The sequence below is a fragment of the Heliangelus exortis genome, chromosome 1, assembly GCF_036169615.1.
Source record: "Heliangelus exortis chromosome 1, bHelExo1.hap1, whole genome shotgun sequence".
NCBI lineage: Eukaryota > Metazoa > Chordata > Aves > Apodiformes > Trochilidae > Heliangelus > Heliangelus exortis.
In genome coordinates this window covers 170,931,976-170,959,471 of record NC_092422.1, presented here as the reverse complement: position 1 = coordinate 170,959,471, position 27,496 = coordinate 170,931,976, and the positions used below count along the sequence as shown (strand labels likewise).

At 37.0% G+C, this 27,496-nt stretch overlaps 1 protein-coding gene across 6 annotated transcripts in view; it reads left to right on the top strand.

Annotated features, from left to right (window-relative positions):
- DOCK4 (dedicator of cytokinesis 4) overlaps window positions 1-27,496 on the top strand; it is a 233,927-nt gene that overhangs the window by 61,974 nt on the left and 144,457 nt on the right. For all 6 annotated transcript variants that reach the window (XM_071733657.1, XM_071733658.1, XM_071733655.1 and 3 more), the window contains exons 2-4: window positions 22,228-22,311; window positions 23,466-23,506; window positions 25,803-25,858. In XM_071733657.1, coding sequence (XP_071589758.1) covers window positions 22,228-22,311; window positions 23,466-23,506; window positions 25,803-25,858 — 181 coding nt within the window. The remainder of the gene's footprint in view (window positions 1-22,227; window positions 22,312-23,465; window positions 23,507-25,802; window positions 25,859-27,496) is intronic.

The window sequence follows — 27,496 nt, the reverse complement described above, 5'->3', positions numbered from 1 at the left end:
TAGGCTGATACTTATGTGTTTAAGCTAGCAGATAAACATTTGCTGCTCTGTATTTCTAGTTCTGTAACAAATTGTTCTGTGTGTGCAGTGCTTTCCAAGGCTTGAGTTAATATGCTTATCCTCCTTGCTGTTTTGCTGAAGCCTTTAATAAATTTTAAGAAGTGAAGAAAGTCCCTTTGTACTTCCTTGTATTTTGGGGGTTTTGAAGAAGCAATGTCTGCTTTAGTTCTTTTATAAATTGTTAATATTAATTGCATAGAGTGGTCTTCCCGTCATTGAACTCTGCTTTGTACTTCCCAGTTTTCATCTCTTGACTGTTGCTGCGGGTGTGTTTGGCAGGTCTGTTTGATAAGTGCTTGCATTAGGTGTTGGTGGAGGTCTTGCTCTAAAGGAGATGTATAGCCTGTGTCATGAAGCATGTGGTTTAAAGGTTACATGATAGTTGCCTATTTTTAAGCAACTATTATGCTTCTTAGTTCATAATGGCCTTGCCAGGCCTCAAATTTCTGTGTGTGTTCTTGGGAAGGCTGGGAAATTTTCAGACATGATACAGGGAAATAGTTCAGGTTTCTTCTAATGTTTCATTTCTTGAACCTTTGTAACGCAGTGGAGGAACTTGGTGTTTCTTGAATAAGGTAGTTACTAAGTTGAAGTTCAGTAGGAATTCCCCATTTCTTTCATCCTAAGAGCATTAAGTGGATTGTTACCTCAATACCTACATCTTAGTTTACTAGTAACTACAGGGTTATGTAAGGTATTTAAAGTAGGAACTTGCCATGAATACCCTGGTAAATTTAGCTAGTAAGAATTAACAGAAGCTTTCAAAGTTGTATTTTATGGGAACTTTGCTTCTGGAAGAGGTGAGGAGCAGTGGCTGCAATGCCAAGCATGCGGAGAACCAGTGGATAATGCAGGTGGGCCTTACAGGGGGAATGGCCCATGTACTGTTTTCAGGCTCCCATCTTCAAACATGAAGGTGAAGTGATGTACATCTGCATTCTTATATTTAATACCTGTTTTTTATATGCTGTGAAATACAACATATATAATCCACTTGTGTTTCTGTTGAAAGATAAAAGCAAGTAACTTTGTGTATAGGCTTACTTTCCATCTTTCACTTAGGTCTTCAGAGCTTCAGAGATACCTGAATGTGGTATCAAAATTTATTAGAGGGACTGCTAAATGTTCAAAAGCTGTATATTGGGAAGAAAAATCACTTTTTTTACCTATGAAATCCTAATATTTATGTATCTTATTTTAAATTAATTGGCAAACTCCCAGAATGTTTGAGGTTTTCAAAAGTAAAAGTAAGATGGGTGCAAAATTGTATCCACAAACATGACGTATATGTAGGCCATATTTACAGCAAAAAATGCAGGTAAAGTAATTTAAAAATAATAAGTGCTTTATTCGTTTGATCTCACATAGGCAGCTTTAGCTGTAGACATGAATTCCACAAGCAGTGACCAGGCCTTTTGTTTGCTCTGGATACAGCAACTAAAAATGATGCTTTGTTGCAGGTCTATCAGATGAATGAAAAAAAAAAAAAATTTTTAGAGATTCATGTGTTTGACTAGCTGTTCAAATTCTGTTCCTGTGTAAGCAAACACTTTGAGCTGCATTTAAGTGAATGAGCAGCCACTCCTGAGATTCATTTAGATTCCTCTTTTTCCTTCCTGAGCATTTAAAGCTCTTGACATATATTTTTATAAACAAAATTAAAATCACTTTGGACTCCTGTTCTATGAATATTGTGCTCTTGACTAGTGTCTTCTAGATGTTAGAACCATTTCTTTGGGCCTGTTTTAAATCAAGACTTACTTAGTGAATGCCTTACCTTTTTAGCTGATGGTCATCCATTTAAATGAATTAGGTAATTATTAGGTAATTACCAGTTTAGACGGTTTTTGAATGTTTGTTCTGGCATACAGATATTTGTGATTTACACTGGCATGCCTAACTTGATCCCTAAGGTAAATTGCAGTCTTTCAGGTTTGAAAAAACATTTTGGCATGGCCTAGCTAACTTTGACAGATTTATTTAGGGCAGCATAATTTGTTCAGTAATTGTGAGTTTAAAATTAATATGTTCTTAGAAAAGGGTGTGGGGAAGTTTGTTGAAGAAGCATATTGTAATACTTTGGACTGAGAAACTAATGTAAATATTGGAGTTTGGGTGTGTTCACTGGTTGTTGGTTTTTTGGTGGTGGGAAAAGAAAAAAAGAAAAACACTTTTTTCCACCAGTTACACTGCAGTCACATTGGTTGTCTTTCTGGAATACTTGGTTTGCTTTATTTTCCTAATTGCTTGTTATGAAGTGAGATGGCCAAATCCCCCCACCAATGTTAAAATAGGATGGAGGAGCCTGATAGCTGCTGAAAATGAGAGCAGAAGGTAACAAGCACATTCCTGCTCATGGGGAAGAGAATCCCAGCTATGACTTTTCTTCATGTTGAAGAATCAGTATACAGATTTTTCACAGTATCTCTGTGATTAAATAAGTTTTCCTCCAAAAATAACAGTACTACAGCCGCGGCTGTAAAAATGAGTGTATGGGGGCATCTAGTGCCTTTGTGGTCAGCTTGAGTGAATCCCAGAGGACAGGATGGGTTGTTCTGCCACTGAGGTCAGCGTGCTGAAAGAGCCAGTTTCCTATCTCACTTCCTTTGTGGGATTTGTGCCCAGAGCAACGCCCGCTGGCAGCTGGGATACTGCAGAGCCGCCACTGCCCAGCCCTCTGCAGCACTCCCTCTCTCGGCATACTGACCTAGAATACTGCCCTAGATCTGTTTCAGACAATTTATTTAATTTTCCCCTTCTAGCTTGTCAGAAGCCCCCTCAGGATATTAAATTGGTTGGTAGTTGCAGTATGATAAATTGGCTGCTAATTATTTTTTTCTAGAAACATTAGTTCTTACCTTTTAATTTTCCTACCCTGCTCTTGTCCTGACAGTTTCCATTCTTTGACGCACCGGAATGTTAATTAATCCTCTTAATTCATCTATTTGTGTAAATACAGATCCTGTAGACTACTGCATTGTTTCCTGTGGAATTCTGGCTTTGTACAACTAGACAGTTCATCAGCTATCAGGAGTTCCAAACATTTCTGTTGTCCTTCTATCACAACTAATTATTTTTTTATTGCAGTGCTTTTGAGTGATCAATCACAACACTGAGGTTTCATGCACAGTAATTAGTATCAAGTCACTTCATACTGAAGTCCTTAAATGTCAAATATGAAATGCTGACTGCCTTTTTTTTTGGGCTATGCCTAAACAGGAGACATTAATAATGCTCTAAAATAGGAAGGGATGCTGAGCACTACTCAGGAAGGGCATTCACCTTTGAAATGGTCCATGTAAGCTAGAAACCATAGCAATCTGCTACTTGCTTATGGTTTATTTGGAATTACTTTTCTGGAGTTATTACTCTTCTGGAGTTCCAAGTTACTCTTGGAATTATCCCATTCCTTGAGGATGAATGACCACATCATAAAAGAAAACAAAACCAAGCCATGAACACTGCTGTCCTTGGAAGACAGAAGGCTGAGAAGCCAACAACTGAATGCTTTTTTTTCAGCATCTCCCAATTCAGCAGCCCCCCTTTATTTTAAGATTTAAAGGTGTCTGTAGTTTCCCATATGTTAAACTTCTCTCTGGATAAATATATATGTGTGAGAGCTGTATTGTGTGTCCCTTCACTGTGTCTTGGTGTTTCTTAGGTCCCAGTAGATTCAACTTACGTTTCATCTGCACTTGTCTAGTGAGGGTTATCTGTGCACAGTCCCTTCATGAAAGTGGGGTCCTGGAGCCATCTCTGATTTAATGAGACCACTTGTGATCTCAGAATGCCTCTGTCCTGAGAAGATGCTTTTCTCACCTTTTTGGCACTGTTTCCAGCTGCCTGTCCAGATAAATATTACATTTAAAAAATACTAAAAACATTTAAGACCATGTATATTTCTGAAAGCTTTCTCCACCTAATTCCTCCATTCCTCACAGAGAAAAAGTTTGATTGGAGTTTTTAAAAGGCTCATTCTATTTCCTCCTACCTCACATTGCATGAAATTTGAGTTGCTGACACATTCCCTTTGTCCTCCTTCTAGGAGTTCCCTGGTATAGGAGTGAACTCCCGTCTTTCTCTCTCCTGCAGAACCCTTATGCAACTTTCTCAGATTCCTCAATTCTTCCACTTCCTTTTGCTGCTTCTTTCAAAGTTCTCCATCTCCACCCACCTGACACCAAGATTAGCAAAAATCTGCATTAATAATTGACAAAAATTATTCTACCTTGGAGTTTTTTCCCTTTGCAACAGATTTGGTTTGGTTTCGGTCATTAAAGTTTAATGATCCTTGATAACTTTTCCCCACCTGCATGCCAGTTGGCTGACACACAGCAATGGAGAAAGCACTCATGGTATAACCTGGGCATGGGTAGCCAGATACACTGAACTGTTGCAATTGATTTGCTGAAATCTTTAAATCTTCATTAAACAGTGTTGGGAAGTTACGTTCTTGAATCCTAAGGAAGATTTGGGTTTGGAAGTTTCCCTTACATACAGCTACATTGACTACAATGCAGACACCTGAAAACATGACTATATGTTGATAAAAAAAGATGAGTCCAGTACTACAGCTCTTAAAATACAGAGAGCAAAGCATAAGATGCACAGTTTCACCTTGTCACTATATAATAATCAGTATAATTTTCTCCATCAAAACCCTGTAAGTGTACAGCACTTAAGTCTGAAAATGCTAGTTTTTAAAAGGGTGTAAAGAAATACATTAAACTGTATCCATTTTAGTTAAAGAAGAAAAGACCAAATAATGGCTTGGTAGGAGTTAGCTAGATTATTTCCTGGGTGTAATCATATTCAATAAGATTAACATGCTCTGTTGAATGCAGTGTGGGTGCAATAGCATCTCACTTTTAAACGATGATGTCATGAGTGCAGTGCTCTATTCCCAGCATGAAATCCCAAACACTGAGCTGGAAACAAAATGTCAGGTACAATAAGTATCTATCAGAATACTTCTCTCAGATTTAATAATGTGATTCAGGAGCTTTTTATAGGAGTTTACTTAGAATGAAGAATTTTATTGTCAGGTGTTGTCCTTCCCTCAGACAAAACAAAACTATTCTGAAGTTCTAATATCCTAAATGTCCAAGTTAACTCATGGAATATAGGGAAGAGACAAATTTCACTGAATTATTTAACTTACTAAGTGTTAAGCATATTTTGTACTGAAAGTCATTATTATAGTTTGTTACACAACGAAGCCAGACACTTTGCAGACTTGACTCATTCGTGGGTCATTCTTTCTCTGTTTTACTAATAACCATAATTTTCAGAATGTGCTGAATATTCAGATAAATATGGTTACCTAAATTTAACTTGCAAATGTTGCTCACAGAGAAAAAGCTGGTATTTTCCTTCTTATTTTGCACAAGCACATAATTGAGGTTTGTTTTAAAATACTTTTCTGCACAGTTAGATTAAATCCTTTATTAAGCCTGAGTTCTGGGAGTATAATTTTATTTTGAAAGTTTATAAATATATGTATAGATTGAACTTGGATCTCTATATAATGTATTCAATTTCTTAAATACCTTCTAATCATATCACTTAAGATAATAATACTGAGCAGCAGTAAATCACTACTTAAGGAAAGATAAATACTGAAAGAATTCTAGATCAATTTTAAGTGGCTTAAAAGCACATGGTTTGTCATTAATACATATTTTTAAAGGTATGTACATAAATATTCCTATCTTTTCAGAGACAATGTATCATGTTTTAGTTGAAGCTTGGTCAAAAACATGGCAGGGGTGGGGAAAAAATTATCAACTTTTCCAGGAAGGTGATTTGCATACTAGTACCCCTTAATCTTTGCTTTCTGTCAAATTTTGTTAAACTTGCTGTGGCCTACTTTAGAGTCTTATAATGAGATTGAGAAATCCAGTGAATTCTGTGTTGTGAGCTACAGTAATTTTAACACGTTTACATTACCTCTTTTGTCTTTTGGGGAATAATACAAAATGTCTCATCATAAGCCTTGGATTAAGGTCTTGATCCTTGATTCATCTTGTACTGATCCTTGTCCTTGGTGTTCATTGTTGGTTGGTTGCATTTTAGTTTTTAGTTTGTTTGATTTTGCTTATGGGTTGTTGGGACCTTTTTTGGGGTGGTGGTGGTGGTGTTTGTGGGATTGGTGTTTGATTTATTTTTTAATTATTATTATTTAAGAGAATACTGTCTTGTTTTGGTGGTTTTAAATTTCTAAGTTATATCAGGCAAAATATTGCTGGTTCACACTGTTGATTATGGTAGTCAGCTATGAATTACTGGGCAAACCCAACTAGAACATTTGTCCTGTGCCTAAGTTTTGCAATGACTGCTTGATAATTCTTTCTCTCACCCCAGCTATGGAAGCCTGGTAGTGTCTTTGCTTTTCCCATCTCAGTTATACTAGAAATATGAGAAAAGCAAAGCCCATGTACATGAACAGCATCTCTGATATTTGGGTATTCATGTCTGGCTGAATGTAGTTTCTTGCAGAGATATCAAAGCAGCTCTGAAAGATGTCTCTTGGGTACTAGAATTAGGATTAGGTACCTTTTTATGGTGAGTAAGCATAAACTACTTACTCTGCTGTTTTGCTACTTCTGCTGCTACTTCAATCTCTTTCACTAGCAATCAGCATATGTAATTCTACATGGGCCCTGTGTTGTCATTTTTTAATAATCCAGAATTTTGAAAGGCATAAATAAACAGCTCCTGTGCATTAATAATTTTATAATTGAAAAAAATGGTAATTTAGTATGAAATTCTAGTTTCTAAAACATATATTTCTCAAGGTGGAAAGAGGTTTTTTTATCAAGAGTCAAAACTGGAAAGCATCTTTCTCATTCACTACTATACTAAATTCAGGATGAATGAGATTAAAATACACTCATCTGAAGTGGCCCAGTTTTTTTTCTGCTTTAGTTAGTTCTTGTGTTAATAAAACTAAACACCTTTCAAACTTTCATTAACATTAGAATAATTTAAATATAATTCAGTAATTAATAAAGGAAAAAACCCTATCCTAAAATGTAGAAGCCAGAATACCGTTGTCCTGTCACCTAATCCTGCTTCCCATTCCTAGTCTTAAATATGGCTAAAGTTGATGAAACCAGGTCATCCCTGAATATTACATGTAAATCTCTAGTCCTGATGGACTGTGCTTAAAAAGTCTGCCTGGGCAAAGCAAGTTGCAAGGCTGAATCATTAAGGTGATATTTAAATCTTGCTTTGGTGTGTAGCTGCCCTAGATTACAATAATTCCATTAATCAATTCAGTATTCTGGTGTGATGGATGTCCACACTTACAGCCAGGCTTTTTTGTGTCCCAAGTATTGCTGTGCAGCTTTTACAAAGGCACAAATTAGATATCTCTTTAGTGTAACTGTTAATTTTAATTAATCCATCACTGATCACTCCTTTTACTGATTGTTGCTTATTATGTGCCAATGTTAGTGATTCTTTCAGGCCTTAAAAAGATAAAAGGAGGGGAAGGAATTGAAACAGTAAAATAGAAACAATAGGGCAGATGAACATCAACATCATCAGTACAATACCATCTTTTGTTTTAGAAAGGGTGAAGTGTTGGCAGGGGTATTTCTAAGTAAAATTCATTGTTTTTCTCTTCTCATGTTAAATCCAGCTGAAATGTAAAGGCTGCAAATTCCACAAGATGTGCTTGAACAAATAGATTCTCTTTCTGTTCACTTGAAACCTTGAGTTCTTTTGGAGACCAAAAGCCTAAAATCATCCAATTTCTGTACATTTTAGGAAAGTAGTCTGAAAAATCATAACAGACTACTTGATTGGTTTCACTCATATGTAATTTCCTTTCTGGGACACTTGAGTGGTTTAGATGCAAGCCTTCAAGGATTAGGGAGGATTATGTTGGTCACAGAATGGTATCTCCTTCTGGCACAAGTAACCAAACCACCAATGAGTGTAATTACCACAACCATCATCATTGCTGCTTGTTGGAACTAATGAATTTCTATGCAAGCCTGGCAGTTTTTGTTGGCTGATATTTCAGACAAACTTAGTGAAATGGAAAAAAAGAGTTTCTTTTAATTGAGATAATAATTTTAGAATTAATAAACTACTTATTTTTATAAATGAGTTGAATATACTGTATTTAAATTGCTTAAGAATGGTAGAGGCACAAGCATTGGTGTGCTCCTTACTTTCGTCTTCTTCCCCAAGTTTAACTATGGGTTTCATTGCAGCTACTTTCTTTCTTATTCCTTAAAATGCAATTCTTTTTGCAGTTTGTTGTCAGGCAGAATAAACCAATTACAGGCTAGGTGTGTTATTGATTATTTACACACATGTAACAATTTTGATTAGTGTGTAGGATATGAATCAAAAACTGTTGCTAAATCACATCCGGAACAGTGGATGTGCAGGAGTATTAAATCATACAATTAAAGATAGATAAGTCTAAGGAAAGTTACTGTTGTTTTTGAAGTATTTCTTGTTAACCATCTTCAGATTTATTATTTGACTTGGCTCTAAGCAGCTGATTCTTTTCAATGGTTTTGAAAATCTTTTATTTAAAAAGAAATGTCTCTATAGTAGACATGCCATAAGATGTTCATCTTATTAGTCCTAAGGGGTTGTTTCACTCAGTTTTGAAAAATGCCTTTGCAATCTACTGACCATGTGATTTATGAATTTTCAACACCTGTATGTTGCTCCTGAAGCTGAAGTCGGTATCAGAAACTGCTTGGTGGAATATTCAAACTGAGCTGTCAAGCTGCCAGGCACAGATGTCTCTTAACTTTCCATTAACCCTGCATTGGGAGAGCATGTAAGAAACAAGAAAAGTATAGATTTAACCATAGTTTTTAAAATCCTCCAAAGTGAAAGCATGCATTTAGAGCTGTTGTACTTGAGTTCTTCTATATCTATAACCTCTTTTTAAAATTCCTCCTATTTTTGACCCTCAGTGTTCTGTGAGAGTTATTTTCCATAACTTGATTATGCCTTTGTGAAAGCAGTGTTTGGTTCTTTTCAAACCTCCTGTCAGATAGTTAATTCCTTTAAATTATGCTTTGAGGAGACAGGGGTAGTGATTCCATGTTAATTTTTCTGTATCATTAGCAATTTGCATACTTCTGTGTTAGGTCACTCTTCAAAGTTCAGTTCTTTGCTGCAGTTGAAGATAATGCAAATCTCCTGTCAGCCTTCTTGTCTTTCTCTAACTAAAACCTGTTCTGGTTCTTGTTCCATTTACCCCAAGAGGCTTCACAGTGGATGTTGATAGTGGCTGAATTTCTGAGTGCCCCAGTAACTGGTTTTACATATGCTTTGGAGCTTTGAACATACTATGCATTGGTTTTCAAGTACCATCTGCCACAAGCTGACTCTAATTAAGCAGAATTTTGCTTATACCTTAACTTCAGGTTTTTGGTTTGCTCGTTTATTGTCATGGTAGCAGCTACAGTCATTACCTGATGTGTTGACCTTTGAGATGGAGCATAGGATAGAACTGGTCCTTTGACTTATTTGCTATGTACATCTTGCACATGGTTCTATGGGCAACTGCCAAACTCTGAAAGGTTTTCTTAGGCTAGATTGGTGAGGACTGTTTTTTTCACTTAGCTTCTTGCCTGCTGGCTTCCTGAGCACCATCATTGCTGTTGGGCAGGACTGCTTTATTCCTGCAGCAGTGTACAGATGTGACTTGGTCTTTGAAAGAAGAAAACTGGATATTTTATTGTACTAAATTACTTTATCAAACCTTAGATGGTGAATAAATTGCTTTCTGACATATTAGCTTTCATACCAGAGAGCAAAACCTCATGCAAGGAACTCCCAGAGTAATTTGTAACAATCTGTCTTTACTTCCTCTGAACAGTACAGTTTTGTTCTTTGACTACAGGACATGGACATGACACACCATGGACATGGTACATGGTGCAGTCAAATATGTAAATTGTAATGCTTTGTTTCTTCTAATTGACAGTGGTAAGGTCTGGGTGATTTATTCCTGCCAATTAGCTTCTGAATTAATACGTCCAATAAAAAGCAAAAAGCCCTATAAATTGGGAACCAGTTTCTGAAGGTAGTTGTTAAAAATCTTTTTTGAATAGCTGTGCAGTAGCAGAAAATCAGTTCACCTTCTCTTACCTGACCAAATATTTTTTTAACCACATGTCTAACAACCACAGGTATGATCACTGAGGTTCATCACTTAGTAAATGTTCATTTGAATAAAATTTACTTATTTCTAGAATTTCTTTGTGCATGTGATCTTGTGCTTGAGTTTCGTGTTTTTGTTTCAGAAGGGGCTTTCAGCCACAGAAGGAAAATACAACTTTGTCTTCTCATTACCTCAGGTACTTGGTAAATCCCATAAGACCTATGTTACTATGTCTGGATCCCCAGGAGACTCTTGTGGGGAAAAAAACTGAGCAATTAAGGAAATTAATGTTTTCAAATTAACATAGTAATTATATCAGCTATATATGTGGTATTATGTGTGGTATTATGGTCCTCTTGATGAATTGTGGCACTGTGGCCAATTCTAGCCCTGGAACTGGTGTTTGTTTTCTGTCCCTCCCTGGTAGCACTCCCTTCCAGGACAGAAGCCTCCTGGGAAGAGGCTCTGCTCTTCTTTCATCATGAAGGATACGGAGATGTTGGAGCAAGGTCAGAGGAGGCTGCTAAGATGATCCCGGGGCTGGAGCACCTCTCTTATGAAGACAGGCTGAGAGAGTTGGGATTGCTCAGCCTGGAGAAAGCTCCAGGGGGACCTTACAGAAACCTTTCAGTACCTGAAGGAGACCTCCTTCAGGAGGGAATTTTCACAGGGGCATGTAGCAATAGGACAAGGGGTAATAGCTTTAAACTGGAAGAGGGCAGATTTAGGTTAGACATTAAGAAGAAATTCTTCACTATGAGGGTGGTGAGACATTGCAACAGCTTTCCCAGGGAAGTTGTGGATGCCTGTTCCCCAGAAGTGTTCAAGGGAAGGTTGGATGGGGCTTGGAGCAACTAGGTCTACTGGAAGGTGTCCCTGCCCATGCAGGGGGTTAGAACTGGATGATCTTTTAAGGTCCCTTCCAGTCAAAACCATTCTATGACTGTGATTCTTTGCTACTGTTTTTTCCTTGACTTCCATTCCCCTTCATTCCCTGCCTTGTCCATGCCACTTTGAAGTGAACTTTGACAGCTTCTTTGCCCTCAAGTCTGTAGGTTTTGTACTGTGGTTCAGTGCAAAACAAGTATATTGTATGGTTTAATGTAAGGGCATGGACAGTGACCAAATGGATAGATTTCAAATCTGCTTGATCTGAGTTAGCTTATTTCATCTTTGTTCATTCCTGCTGGCAGACACCAGGCTGACATAAGTTTATTTAGGTGCCTGTTGTTTTTTACAGAACAGTTTTTACTACTTGTGGCTTTAAGAGCTTCAGAAAAAAGACCTGTAGTTTCTTTCTTCTGGAAGAGGATGGGACAACTAATAATCAAAGAAAAGAAGTACCTCTATCTGGTTTGCCTTGGACATTCCAGTTTCTTGTTGAGCTCTTGACTCATTTCACTCAGGAAGTACTTCATGGTGCAGTGTGATGATAGCATGTGCCTCCCAGTAGCAGGTTTTCAGAAATACATCACTATTTTCTGTGCTTTCCTGTGGTTACTCTTGGGCTTCAGTGCCAAATCTAGAGGAATGTATAAGGAGAGCTTCAGTGGCAGGTAGTTTTAAGCCCCCTCCCAATATGATAAAAAACAAAAGAATCATCTCTCTTTAAGGGCTTGTATGTGAATAGATAAATGTTCAGATGCACCAGTGAATCATAGTATAAACATATGAAGAGGACCGTTTGCTCATACACTTTCTTCCCCCCATCACATCAAACAGAATAATCACTCCCTTGTCAGCAATCTTCATTATCATAATTGTCTGAGTATACTTTTCAGATACATTTTTCTAATGCTCTTGTGCTCTTTTACAAACAGCTGCCAATTGAACCTAAACACTTTTCACCCTTGATTTTGGAGGGAGAGGCAAGCATGAGCAGAATGTGAATGTTCTGATTTTTGAAGAGGATCCTACATTTGCACTTCTGAAAGGGCACTGTAACACCACAGAGGTGTTGTTAAATGTATGCATCCAGGTTTGGGGTTTTTTTTTAAGTTTTCAGAGCTTTGATTAGGAAAAAAAGCATACGTACTTGTTACATTTCTATTTGGTCAAACATTTTAGGATACCTGTGGGATTACATCAAATATCTCTTTAAGTTTTAACATTATAGAGATTATGGGTTAGTGATGAAACTCGGCAGGGCTAAATACACTGAATTCTGCTGGCACAACTATTGAAATCAGGCTGTAAAGTGCAGTGGTTATGTCCAACCATTAAGCCTAATAAGCTATCTTAAAGCCAGAGTGGGATGTTTAAGCTTGTATTCATCAGTCTCTGAGGATTTTCACAAGTAGTTCTGCTTTTCTAGTCTTGATAGCTGTATTCCAGTGTCTTTGAAACACCTCAATTACACTAGATCAAGAAAGTTCTGCCTCATTTAAGATAAAAAACATGTGCCAGGGTACTTCTAAGTGATTTGTAATTATTGTCTTTCTTAGTTTTACTTATTTCCACACCTTGCCAAACTGTCCTGTCTTTCAGGTGTTTTTCTGCTACTGAGTTCATGTCCACAGAGAACTGACTGACCTGTAGAACAGGCTACAGAAAGTTCACAATTACAGGTCCTTTTTAATGTTAGCTAAGTTGCACAATTTGTTTATTGTAGGATTTGATAGGGCTTTTGTTTCACACTAAATAAATTATTACTTAGGATTAAAACCATATTCCAGTATTTTTTTGCTGTGCAGCCAACAGCCAACATTTAACAAATATGCATTTTAAGTCATGATGTAGTGAAGACTCACAGCTTACAAAAGCAGAATAGTTCCTTGAATTACAAAATGCTGGAGAGAAGATTGCAGGCAGATTGAATTCAAAATGAACAGTGCTCTTACTGGTAAAATGAAAATTCTTTAAATAAATTTATATTGAAATGGTTGAATGTCAGAGAGGTATGGATTACCAGGAGACTAAAACTCATATGAAATATAATGATACCAGAAAGCTGAAAAATAATGGCATTGAAAATTGCAAGAGGTATTAACTTTTGTATTTGTGTGTGCGTGTGTGCTTGGGCTCCACTGGCTTTCCTGTGATACTTTTACTGTCTTCCACTGTGGCATATCAAGTACAGAGTCAAATCCTGCTGTTCCAAAGGAAATAGAAGAAAACTGCACAGTGTTCATCTGTAAAGTCATTTGACAGATCTGTCTGTTAGAAAAAATTTTACTGTGGAAGATAAGTGCTCTCTCTTTTGTACTAGTGAAAAAAATGCTCTTGCTCTGCTTTTCTTGGCTTCCTTGAATGCTACTATTACTTGAAAGGGATATAAATGTGAAATATGAAGGGGAAATCAGTCCCATTTGCCCAGCTCTTTGATGCCACCAGTCACGGGGAGTTTCCCAGCTACTGTACTGTTGATTTTATTCCCTTTGAGTGACTCTAAGAGTTGCTCAAGAGTAATGCAGCAGCTTGCACTGCAGTTTTGGTTTTTGCAGTTCACAAGACTACACGTCTTCTGAGCTTTGGTCTGTCTGTATGGTGCTACTTGAAGTTTGTTAAAGGCTGTGAAATTACACTCCCACACCCCCCTATGATCAAAGCAGCAGATTGTGTTATAATGCTTTTGGGAGAAGAAAAAGTAGAATGAGGAAATGTGTGGTCATTAGACTTTGGACCATACGCAGTGTTTTCACATTAAGTCAGCATGAAATTGTAAGGATCTACTCATCTATTCAAGGCCTACTTTAAAATAACTGTCTTTGCATTATACTGAAAAAAAGTTGTGTTTTTTGGGAGATATCTCCTGTGTCTATAATTATGTGAGTCATTTAATTTTCCCATTCAATTCTGCTGGCTCTGTAGGGATATGAGAGGTAGCCAGCAAACCTTCTGGCATATACAGAAGTATCAAAATGGATCTGAATTTGAAATTATGTAAAACTCTGTGTCTCATAAATTTACCTTTTTGGAAGATTTGGTGAGTACCACCTGATGCTTTAATGGGGTTCAAAATGCACTGAAGAGTTGTCTTGAGATCCAGTATCTGCTGTCAAAAATCATAGAAAAGCTAAGGTTGTAACATACCTTAAAGATCTTCTAGATCCAACCCTGCTGCCCACAGGGCTTTGTTGGCTTCTATGGACCTTGGATCATGCACTTGTGCTGTGAATTCAGTCACTTCCCTTCTTTACTATACCTATATAGATAGTTACAAAAAACCCTGGTTGTTTTTTGCTTATTTATTTTTATTTTAATCAGAAACTTTAGGTCCCCAAAAGCCATGAACAAAACATGAAGACTTTAAGTTGAAATTAAATAACAATAGCTCTTTTTCTTGATCATCCTATTAAAAATGAAGGCAATTACTTAAAGTTTGAAAATGCTTAGACCTTTGGAAATACTTAATAAAAGTCATAATGAGTAACATAGTTATTTTTAACCTAAGAAGGTTGTTCTCATAGATAATGTCATCTTAACATAATCTACTTTTTCCCACTTATTTCTTTTTATTATCTGGATTGTTAAGATGTTGCTATTTCGAAGTAATGAAGTAAAAAAGCTTGGGTACCTAAAAGAAAGAGTTGGCAAAAATGTTTGCAGATATAGGGAGAACCAATCATGCTTCTCTCAGAGTGATGATAACATCCCCGCCTGTAGCTGAGATGCAGGGATGAGAAGAAATTGACAAATGTTCAAACAGTCACACTACACTGATTACATATGTTAAAATTGTCCTGTGTTTTTTGGCAGCATTTTAATTGGGGATTTGCAGGTTATTATCTTGCTGAATTTAAATCCCAGCACAGGGGGGGAATACAGCCTTCTGCAGCTCGGTGTCCTTTGTGAATATCAGACTTGGAAACTGCCTCATCTGTATAGGTAGATGGTGCTATTCACAGTAGGAATTCCAGAGGGTTTGTTGAGGTTTCTTAGGTTTGGGCTTTTTTGGTCTTTTTAAATTACTATTATTTTATTTATTTTTGAGACATATCAAGAATAGTTGTATATAAATATTCTACTTTACAAAGTCATTAATAAATTATTTTCAGAGCTTGTACATAGATACAAACCTTTCGTGTGCTTTCAGATATTTTCATAAATAGCTATTCAAGAAGTGTTCTTACTATGAGAATTCCACACAAGCACTCATGTCCTTCAGAACAACAACTGCTTGCTGCACGGGGACAGCACTTGAGTTATTCAAAAGCCATAGGAGGCTCTGGACTGTCATTATCTGAGCTATGGGTCTGATCCTTTTAATTGTGGAGAAGATATACAGGCAAGAGAAATCTCATTCTTGCATTTCAATATAAATGTGTGTGTGTATAAAAGGAGTGTGTCTCCTCAGTAATCTTTCAGAGATTTAAGGATTACCTCTATTATAGAAACATAACATTCAGTTCAAAGGTGATCAGATTGACACATGTACACACATGCACTCCTTACCTCTGCTTTTCTGTCACTGTCTTCATTACCATGTTTTTGGTTTGCAGCAAACCTCCTGGGGTACCTGTAGGCAACACAGTGCATTACTGAAATGCCCCATTTAGTTTGTGCATTAGAGCATGTAGCTATGCTATCATATATATATATGTATATCTCTACCCTGATCAATTCATATGTAGGCAGAGCTCAGTGTATGTGGTGGCCTTTTACAGTAAGCTTTGGCCAGTCTACATTAGCAAATTTGTATGCCTCTGTGTGTTTATGCTTCTCAAAATTCTGCCTATTTAGAAAGCTGAAAAGGTTCTTCAGGTTCTTTTGAGGAGAAAAAAAGCTTCATCTGGGAAAAGGTACAGCCAAGGTGAAGAGAGGATGACAAGCAATTGCTTATTCAAACTTTCCCACATGAGCAAGGGGACATAAAATGAAATTTTAAGAGGCAGTATAAAACAAAAGGAAGCATATTGAAACTGGAAAGCTTACTGTGAGTCTGTGGACACTGACATTATGATGCATGGAAAGGTTGGTTAGGAAAATTCATAGAAGAAAAAAACCCATCACTGGTTATTAAAAACAGAAATACCATGTCCGGTCCAGGAGAATCCTGTGCCAACAAATTCTGGTTGCTGTACCACTAGATGCTTGCATTGCTTCCAGTGGTCAGTAACTTCAGTAGCCTCAGTAACTTCAGTAGCATCAGACATCAGTGTATAAGCAGTATCCTGGTTAGAGTCATTGGTCTGATTTTTTTATTTTTTTTTTCTTTTTAATGGCTGTCCTGGTGATACACTGTCTCTGATGTCACATTTTGTGCTGATGCTTACAGTGCCAGATGTCTGTTGTGTTTACAATCCATAAGTACACATTAAAGGAGAGTTTTCTACACACCTGCAATAAAGATCACAGAATTAGAGCCTTCCTCAAAGGTAATATACACACATCATTACTCATCAGCTAAAAAACTTCATAAAAACATGCTCAATTTTCCATCATAAAGGAAAAGGACAGCAGTAAATTATTGTTTTAAGTAATATACTAACTTTATAATGTTAGAAGCTCCTGATTTCATTTATCATAGCGTTTTAGAGTATTTTTTCAACTGTTCAAGAGAAGAGAAACCCCTTGAAATATGTGTGTCTCAAAAAGTCTCAACCTGGTAAAAGAATGGCAACTTGAGTCCGAATTGAAAACTTCAAAAAATGCTTTTGCCACTGAGAGGACCTGATTTCAATTATAGCAGATAATATCTGGAATCAATAATAGCTTCTAGTCATCTGTTAGAAGGAAAGAAACAGCAACATCTGCCTCATTAGTTCTTATGTTCACATCTCCAGTTATTTCAGGCATAAAAATTTTAAGAATATACCCCCAAGCAAAACTTTTCAGTGGGCCAGCCACCCCTGTTACCAGATAATCGATTCCTTTTCTATCAGAGCATCTTGCTCCCTGCCACAGCCAGTCCCTCTGACACAGTGTTCCCACCCTCCAAATCTATTATTTTCCAGTGCATTTTAACCACAGTTCTGTGCAGCTCATATGCTACCTCTGATATCTGGGGCATCATGACTTAGGGCATGGAACTCAAGCCTATTTCTTACTCCAGTATTTACCATGCAAGAAATGGCCAAGTAATGACAGTAATTTACATTTTTCTACCCCACATTCTTTCCCCCCTCCTCTTTCTTCAATTCAAGAACATTTTATTATTACATAAAGCCTGAAAATGCTCACTTTTGATCTATTAGTAGTTACTGTAGATGGTACTTCTGCTGCTGTTGATTCCACTATGTGTGGGGGTGTACATCCTTCTACTCAGCCAGGAACTGCAGTGTACTCTGTGTCTCCTTCTGTAGTGTTGAGCTTAATTTTAACTTGTATCAGGGGTACATCTTGAGCGCCGTGTCACATTGCAGTCTTTCTGGGGAGACATTTTTATCTTGTAACAGAAGGTCAAGCCAGCCATGAAAGCAAGTGTGCTCTTGATGAGACTCAAATGCATCTTTATAATGCTAACTCGTGTAAGATTTGAATGCAGTAGTTGCAAGTAGGAAAAAAAAAATCTTTTCATTCCTCAGAACAGCCGTATTATCTGTGCTCCAGAGGAGTTTCTGCAAAGTGAGTTTCTGCACCAAAAACATAGTTTAGGCTTCAATTAAGACATTGGGCTGAGACTGATCTTTTGGTGCACAAGGCTCTTGCACATGTAGAACTGAGCACAGACAGGCAGTGATCTGCATGAGAGCAAAAATATGAAGTTTCTTTTGAGAATCATTAAATGATTTGGGTTGGAAGGGACCTTAAAGTTCATCCACCTCCAGCCTCCCTGCATGGGCAGGGACACCTCCCACCAGACCAGGTTGCTCAAGGCCCCATCCAACCTGGCCTTGAACACTTCCAGGGAGGGAGCAGCCACAGCTTCCCTGGGCAACCTGTGCCAGTGTCTCACCACCCTCAAAGAATTTCTTCCAGTGTCTAACCTACATCTCCCCTCTTCAAGTTTGAAACCATTTCCCCTTGTCCTCTCACTACACACCCATGTAAAAAGCCCTACTCCAGCTTTCTTGTAGGCCCCCCTCAGATCTTGGAAGGCTGCTGTAAGGTCACCTCGGAGCCTCCTTTTCTCCAGGTTGAACCATCCAGCTTCCTTAGCCTTCTTCACAGGGAGGTGCTCCAGCAAGCTGATCATAAGAAGAACTCTTGTTCTTATCTCTCCTCTTCCCTAATTGCAATGAAGGCAAGGATTGAATACCTTTCTGCAATTATTTGCAAATGTCCTTGTAGTGAAAAACTTTGTGAAACATAGACAAAGGATGTCCTGTAAGGTCTTATGTCACCTTTTTATTAAACTTACTGTTCTTTTGAGCTTGCAGCTGCAGTTTTCACCATAGGATTCCACCTTCTATATGGATTGGAGTTTTTGTGTTCTGTGTTGTCTTGTTTTCTCATCCTCTCAGTACCCTTTGGCAGCAAGAAAATATTTAATGATGCCAACCAGCTGCTGTATTTGAGCTTGGTTTCTAAAACGCTTCTGAGAATATATCCTCCTACAAACTTTTATTGTGGAGCTCCACATTTGTCGTGTTGCTAAGAGGTGATTGAAGAGGGCATTGATCACTATGACTGTGCTTGAAAACACAGTCAGGGGATTTTTATGACATTCGGGTAGTACAATGATGAAAAAATATATCTAGATATAAGTTCTTTTGATATTTAGCTTCAGACACATGCCTGGACAGCCCATCTGCAAAGATTGCAGATATTGGTAGGTGAGCTGTATTCAGAGTGGATTTCTCTTCTCCTTTCTGTCTTCCTTTTCTGTGGTCACTGCTGTCCAGTTACAATGGAAGTGAGAGGTGATAAACCCACCAGCTAGAGTTGTTATGAGAACGAAAATGGTGAATATTTGGTGCTCCCTGCCTGGTGAACCCTGTATAGGTAAAGAGCCCAGGTTTGTGAGGTTACCAAATATATATTGTTACATATATAGTTAGATTGAGAGCACCTTATGCCTTGTTCACCCCCAAGAGATTTAATTTTATGCTTACTACAACGAAGGAAAAGAATTAAGGAACATCTGAAACGTGTTTCTGAACATCAGGGAGGAAAGAGCAAGAGATTCAGTACATCAAATTTGTATCATGGTTTAGTTAAGAACTCTGTGTCCTAGCTGACCTGTTGAACCCTGGAATTTTCTCTGGTCGAACTGTCACTACTTCCTTCCATGAGTTTATCATTATCCTCTCTGTACTCTCCTTATGGGGTTCATATACCCCATAGATTAAAAAAGAAAAAAAATACAGGTTAGCTGAGGAAACATTTGTGTGATAAATTTATCTGTGTGTTCCTGTGCTTTGCATTAAGTTATCAGCTACACAGCAGTGCACTTTCTTTTGTTTTAAGTGGCATTCCTAGGACAATGGGCTGCCTGTTGTGAACTTGACCTCACTCGAAGACCTTTTAAAGAACCCAGAGTTTTGCAAGTGGATTGGGTGAATGCACAGGGTCAGTGGTCCCCTGAAGTACAGGGTGATGCCCTCAGTTCTTTCTTTTTCTTGTACTCTGCAGGCTGTCCTTCTAAAAGATATTTCAAGGTGTATTTTTTTTTCTTCCATACATGCTCTAAAATGAATTCTAGCTATTTTCTACACTGTGTCAGATTTCAGTCTTTTTTTGTCCTAAAAGGATTTTTTACAGTTCTCTTAGGGAAAAAAAAAAAAAAAAAAAAAAAAAAAAAAGAGAGAGAGAGAGAGAGAGAGAGAGAGAAAAAAAAAGAAAAAGAAAATATCTTTAACAGACCTAGTAACTAAAAATGTAATAAAAGTTGAGTGTCACAGCAAAGTCAGATCATAACAATATGACAGGGTATATTGGCTCTTGAGGAGAAAATTACTGTCATTCTTTTAACCTCATGTAGTTTAAAAATATGACATCTCACAAATGTAACAACACACAAGGATTTGTTTGCTTTGGCTTTGCGTGTTGATTCTGTTAATTCCTAAATTTTATTTCAGTGCCTATAGCTGCTATTTTGACAGGCTTCATGTTTCACTTTTGCTTCTTGCAAGCTGGAAAGGTGACCAGAATGGCTCCTGTCCAGTGCTACAGAGGAATTTAGATATACATTATATTAATATTCAGGGAGTTTTATATTAATATGTTCATATGTAATAAGCCATTTTAATTTTTAGATTTTTGTATAAGAATCAATTAAAAAATTCTCATTTTTCAACTCTTAGAAAAACTTATTCATTGTGGAAATGCTGTCTTGCAATTAACCCTCTTAAAAAATTGTAAACTTGACCATGGATGGGGAACCAGATAAGCTCTTTTTATTTTTTAGTACTTTATCTCTGGGTATTTTAGTTCTATGTAAATTTATTTGAGAGAAGCAGGAGCACCAAAATGAAGTGGATTCAGTACACATGCCTTGTGGGGAAGGAGGGAAAGCTCAATACTTGTCACATGTTAGAGCAAACTTCAGGGCTGACCAGGCACAAAAACCTCACAGGCTTTTATCAGAGGGCTAAATAAAACCTTAAGCAAACTGATGATTTAATGATGATGGAAGTGGTGATTGAATTCAGTGAGTTTTGAAGCCTTAACATTCTGAAGACTTGGCCAAAATGTACTTTTGGTGTATTTTTATGTATGACATCCTATAGTATAAACCGTATCATGTTGGTTTACTCTTAAGATCTGAAACTCTCTGGCAAGGATTCAGAAATGATTTTTCAGTTTTTATGGTTGCTGACAGCTGATGTCTCCTGCTGCCTGTGACAAACAGTGTGACAAGCAGAGGAGATAGGTGACAGGTTATATTGTGTTTGAGCACAGTCTCTGCCTGTGGCTGGAGGGACCTCTGACAGCAGCAAGAGCCACCAAAATGGATTGTTGTGACTCGAAATCTTGCAGGTCCTTTGTTGGAAGAGTAGCTACTTTAAATGTTTATCTGCACTTATGGGGTTTCCTTTTGGTTTTTATATATGAAGCTTTCTTATTATGCCTCCCAGTTGGTGGGTTTTTTTACTTTGCTGTGTGAGATTTGACTTTTCCTACCTAGATGGAGAGATACTTGATTGTAGCAAGACTGCTGTTAGGCCACTAGGTCATTTTGTGATTTCTGCCTTTGTTTTTTTTTGTGATTGAGTGATTTTTTTGTGTGTGTGATTTTGGAGTTTTGTGATTGGTAGCAGGACATGTTCCTCTTTCATCTTCAAAATGAAGCTCAAAAAAGTTAAAAATGCAAAGACTCAAAACTGCTATTGCTTGGTCTTACGGCCTGAGTTAAGCAATATTTTAATTGAGATTTTCTACTGCAATAGGTACACGGTTGAGTAACTGAATATATATGTCTCTAGCATGTTAACAGATTTTTCACATTTGTAGGAATGAGTGTTTTGAGTGGGTTTTGAGTATTATATTTCAGTTCTGTGTGAAAAAAAGTAAATATGAGTGAAAAAGAAATGTAAGACTTAAAATGTGACCATTATAAGTATTTGGGAACATCACTGCTCTGGTGAACATTTTGCTTCTGAGTCATGTTTTTATGTCCAGTAAGGGCAGCCCATTTCTGTAGCTCTTGTAGGTCATGGGCTTCACTGGCTTCAGGGGGACTGTAAGAGGGACTGTGTGAGCACTTAATGTGTTTTAGGGAGCAGAAGTGCTTTACTGGCCTCCACCCCCTAACCAGTTCCCCACATTTGGGATTATGTGCAGCATTGACTCTATAGCATCCACTAAGTCAGTGTGAAAGAAGTTTATTGTGGTATATGGGTGGTATAGGTGGCAACAAAAACACTGTCACTTTCAGCTTGTAGAATTCTGAGGTCTGATACATGTTTGTAATCAAGTCTCAGTCCTTCAGAGTAGGTAGGTCTAGTTAAAAGTGTCCTCCTGTGCAAGGTTTCCATCTTTGTATAATAGGTCTGTGAGTTTTTTTCTGTGTCTTGCATTTTAAATTTTCTGCTCATAAAAGTGGCTTAACTTCTGGTTCTTCCTACAGCTTACTAAATTTCAGTAAGCCTGTTTGTTCTAACTTAACTTCCCATGTTAATATACTATTTTCGTTAAGAAGAGGAATAGTAGTTGACATTTGGATGCTGTAAATAATTGAAACTTGTTATCTTTTTCAGTAATAGCTGGTTTTCGAGGGACAGTCCCACATGGCCTATCACTGGAGATTGGAGACACTGTTCAAATATTGGAGAAATGTGATGGTGAGTTCACAGACTGGAATTCCAGTGGTAATGAAGTTTTGCATAGTGTTGATTTGAACTTTGTTATTTTTGAAGTCAATAATTTAAGATATTCAAGCCTGACCATTTTTTCACAATTCTAGTGAGTTCTAATCCCTGTAATAATTAATTTGAAGTTAATTCTTTTTATTTAATCTCTTGATTTAATGAACATTTGTAGAATCATAGAATCCTGGAATGTTTTTTGTTGGAAGGAACCTAAAGATCATCCAGTTCCAACCCCCTGCATGGGCAGAGACACCTCCCACCAGACCAGGTTGCTCAAGGCCCCATCCAACCTGGTCTTGAATGCTTCCAGGGAGGGGGCAGCCACAACCTCCTTGGGTAACATGTTCAAGTGTCTCACCACCCTCACATATTTCTTCCTAATGTCTAATAAAAACAGCCAGAACTTCTTACTAAGATTATTCTGATATCTTAGTATTTCCAAGGGAAGCCTGGCTGCCATCGAGATCCATTCAAATGAATTAAAAATCATAAGTTCAAATCTTAATGGAGAGCAAACATCCTCTCCTGCCTCTGTTTAGAGGTAGAGAATAGTTACAATTTTAGCAAATGCCTGTTACCACTGTAAGAGAAATAAACTTTTTTTTTTTTTTCGTAATCTGCCTCCTTAGTGCATGGCTTGCCTGTCAGTATGAGTTTTTGATAATTTAGGATTGTATGGGTAATTTTCATATAAGGATTGTATACTGTTAGCAGTCTTAGAGAAGGCATGAGATTTGTTCTTTCTATCTATCAGGTATATTACAAATTTTTATAGTGGCTGATAGATTTAGAGCATGAAGTCCAAAAATGATTCGTAAATCTTTGCAGGGAGTATTGAAAGCATTTCCCTCTTGCCTGGTGTGGTGCCTAGTGCAAACTATATTGGGATTACATTGTTAGAAACATTTGGGAAGACAAGGTTAAAGTATAATTCCTGAAATAGTGTGATTTAAATAATCTGCATATGAGTTGGTTTAAATGAGACATTGTATAGGAATTCTTTTAAATGAGTGCAGTCTGACAGCTCTGTGTAATTGTCATATCTGTCCAAAAGGGAAAGATGAAATCTGTTTTACATCTGGAAATGATTTGCATACTTTAAAAAGCAAAATGTTCTTTCTTCACAGGATGGTACAGAGGATTTGCCTTAAAAAACCCCAATGTTAAGGTAAAAGTCAATTGCAGTTTTGCCTTTTTTAGCAAAAACATGTATTTATTTTTTAAAAGCTTATAGTCTCCTTATATGTATGTGATATTTACTCTTAAAAGAAAATCAGATATTAATTTTAAATATATTACTGATATTGCTTTGATTTGATTTGAACATGAATTACACTTCTGAAATGCTCCCAAGTATTAGGATGATACACTTTGAAATCTGAGGCTCTGGTGAATTTTCTTTTTCTTCTTTTTGGATTATGAACTCAGAGGGAGCTATGTTGAAGGGAAAAGACTATTGAGAATACAAATTGTAAATACTGTTGGAGAAGTTGGTTGAACTGTGCCTGTTTTTCTTGATGTTATGAATTAATTTAGAGCAGCCAGCAGGGTAACAATTGAATAAAAGATCTGTATTGTCATGTAAAATACATGGTTCATTATATATTTCTTTGGAGTATAGTCTTTGATTTCCATAGTAGTGTAGCTGATATTACTCTAAATTAGACTTCACTGTTTTTTTTCCTGCATTCAGACATGAAATACTATAAAATTTGTATTTCAGCATTTGTTCATGTTAAATACATTCAAGCTTTACCTGTCTGATCAGTCTTTATATTTTGTTAGTCTCTCCTGTAGACTTCGCTCTGTGACTGAAGATTTTGGTTTTCTTATGGGAAACCATTTCAAGATTTATTTTTTTTCCTCCCTCAATTTTTAGTTTTTTAGTGTTTTTAAAGCCATTGAAAATCTTACATCATGTGTTGCTCCTTTAACCCAGATTCTAAGAGTCACCTTTTTTTTTTTTTTTTTTTTTTCATTTCCAAGCCTCTTCAGCTGCAAAGATGGGGAACAAATACAATGATTTCAAAAGCTTCTAGGGGCTCATCTCATAAGTCATTGGCCTTTTGTGCCTCTACTCACATAAATTTCCTTTGCTTTATGTGGAAGGTCAGTGTGAACAATCAGTTTGGCCACAGAGTCTACTCTCATGTATACTGCTTTGGCCTCATTGATGTATATTGCAATCTGATTTATAAGACATGAGCAGTTGGGGTTTGTTACTGCCTCTTCTGTGTCTTTTGTTGCAATTTTCACCACACGCTTTCTGTCAGTCTTGCCTTGTGGTCTGTCAAATGTGTAGATAGAAATTATGAATAGGCTTTCTAAACATGACTTGATGTGTGAAGAAATGAGAGATGTATTTTCTGCTGTCCTAGTGTGAATGCAAGCCGTTTGCTAAATTGGGTTTTGGAAGGGAGTCTCTCAGAAAGTAAAGTAATGAGAGCACCTTGTAGCTTTGCTTGTTACTGCTATTGCTCTGGCAAGATTCTTCTTTTGTTATTCTGCCAGCTTTGACACTTGAAGAAATTATCTGTGGCAGCTGGTCTGCAGCAGGAGTGCATATGCAGCCATCCTGTTTTCTGGCTCACTGTTAAAAATGCAAGGCTGTGCATCTTGCTGTCCTTGGGAGATGCTCTTCTGAACTACTTCACATTGCTGAGGAGCAGGAGCACTCACAATGGCAGTTGCCTCCATGTAGTTGATGTGTTTTTGTTGAAGGTCTAAAGTCTATGTTGAAAGAAGATGGGGCACCATTATCACAAAGGAAAGTTGTATGCAGCTGGCCATATTATGAAGAGAGTATAGATGTATTTTCCCACACTGCATTCTGTGATGAGTTGTACCATTTTATGTTCCAAGCCAGAAGCTTGGAGCCCCGTTGCTTTATTTTGCATATTGTTCTGATTTATCATTAGTGTGCTGTAAGAACAGTATGGTTGTTGCAGCAATGCTTTTTAGTCTAAAGAACAGTGGAGAGCACTTAAAGAACAAAAAGAGGACCACCCCTGTCAGGACACTGAAGATCTTTACCACAGCTTTCCCATCCACTGAAGAGCATAGCAGCCACCAAATAAAAGCTTATTTTGACTTTCTTCATTAACTTGGCTTTATTTTTATTGCATTTTATTAACATTTATTTGAACCCTATCTGATATGTTTCTTCTCAAGGCAGGAAAAATTAACATCTAGGATAAGTGAGCTCTTAATCAGTCTTCTATGTGTTCTACACATGTTTTTCTTTTAATTTTCTGAAGTACTGAAGGATTTAAACTCTACTGAATATGGGATTTTAGTTTGCACTAGGTAAATAATGAGTATAAATTGCATTCTTTTCTGTTTGGTTTTTTTTTTTTGGTAATTATTTGGAGGACTTCTATTTCAGCACACATTTGCATATTAAGTGGCAAACTCATGCAAGAGGAGTGTTTTTTTGTTTTTACCTAAACTGTTTTATTTTTCAGGGCATATTTCCATCCAACTACATTCACTTGAAAAATGCGTGTGTTAAGAACAAAGGGTAGGTGAAATGTTCTGGATTCAAATACTTAAATATGATCGTTTACTTTTACCCAAGGTCTTTGCTTGTAAAGTTGTGATTTTGTTATGTTATAGTATCTTAATTTCAGCTTACTGCCACAGGACTAGAAATGGTTGTCTTTAGCTAGCCTGATACTCTTGCATGATGATAAAATTGATGTGATGTATTCTAAAAATACATGGAGCACAATTAGGAATATCAGTCTGTGGTGTATAGAGGAAAGAGAAAACAATTACATATTTTCACTTCCTGTTGTTAAGTTTGGCTTGAAAAAGGTATTGCCTTAATTACAAGTTATTCTGTACAGAAGCTGCCCATTAGCTTGCTGTTTAAGATTAATTGCTTTCTTTGAGAACAGCAGCTATAGCATGGTCGACAGCTGGCATTCTAAAAAAAAAAAAATCAGTTCAATGGCAAAATATTACACTAAAACCCCCTATGAATTAATTGAGATGTTTTTTCCTTCTTTTCTTCAGGAGATGAAGAGCCAAAATTTATTTTTAACAACAATCGATCTCTTTTCATTTTTTTAATAGATAGTAAAAATCAGAACAATAGGTTAGAATTAGTTTAAAAAATGTGTTTTGTAACTGTAATGTTATATATAAAAGGAAAGCTGATTTTTATTCTTTTTATATGTAATTCTTACCTTGACAGTATCACTTAAAAATTTTTTTTGGTGAGCTTAGCTCAACACATTTTTTTCCAAAATTCGACTTAGTTTGGGAGCACTCATGTTTTGTAATTTATTTAAATTCATGAATAGAGAATTGATACATAGCAGTTTGCAACATGTTTAGGTAAAGACACTGTTCATCATAATAGATGAATGCCTAAACAACAGTTGTACCTTACCTTTATTTTGGCAGCATGAATGAATGAGTAGAAGGTCCATGATTCATGATGGGCAAAAATGACCATGAACACTGTAATCATATTTAGAAAACCCAAAAAGTTTCATTCCCACAGGCAAAAATGGCTCTGCATTGCTGGTAAACTTTGCTGTTTGCTATGGAGTTCAAGCCCTATGTGGTTTGTCATGCCCTGCAGTGCTTTCTCCTTTAAACGTGGTTGTAGATAAAACCGAAGGTTCAGTGAAATAAAGTTGGTGAAAATAATCACAATAAAACAAAACTTTAAGATGGAGTAATTTTTGCAAACACCATGACAGTGCTGGAGGAGTTTGCAGAGTTCATTTGCCTGTTTTCTTTGTAGTCTGTGTCATATTTGTGCCATTTGCCCTATGCCCTACAGCACATCACAGCCAGGAACTCTCACATTGTCACATTAACTTGATAGGAGAGAAATGATACCACAAGAAAAGTAATCAAGGCATGAATGCAAACCTTCAAAATGTACTGTGTGTGAAAACAAAGGGGTAGTGATGATGGTGTGTAAAGTGATGGTATGGTAGAGAGTTTGTCTTGACCAAGTCAACACAGCTTTTCCTTGGACAGCATCAAATAAACAAGAAATCACTCTCACTGTACTAGGCTTCTTTTGACTTTTGTGTTCTCTTTCAAATGAAGGAATGGCATTTTCTGTCTTGTACCTATAAACAGATATAAAAAAGAGTGGAAGTGGCACTGTTTAAGAGTCTAAACTAAAATTAAAAGA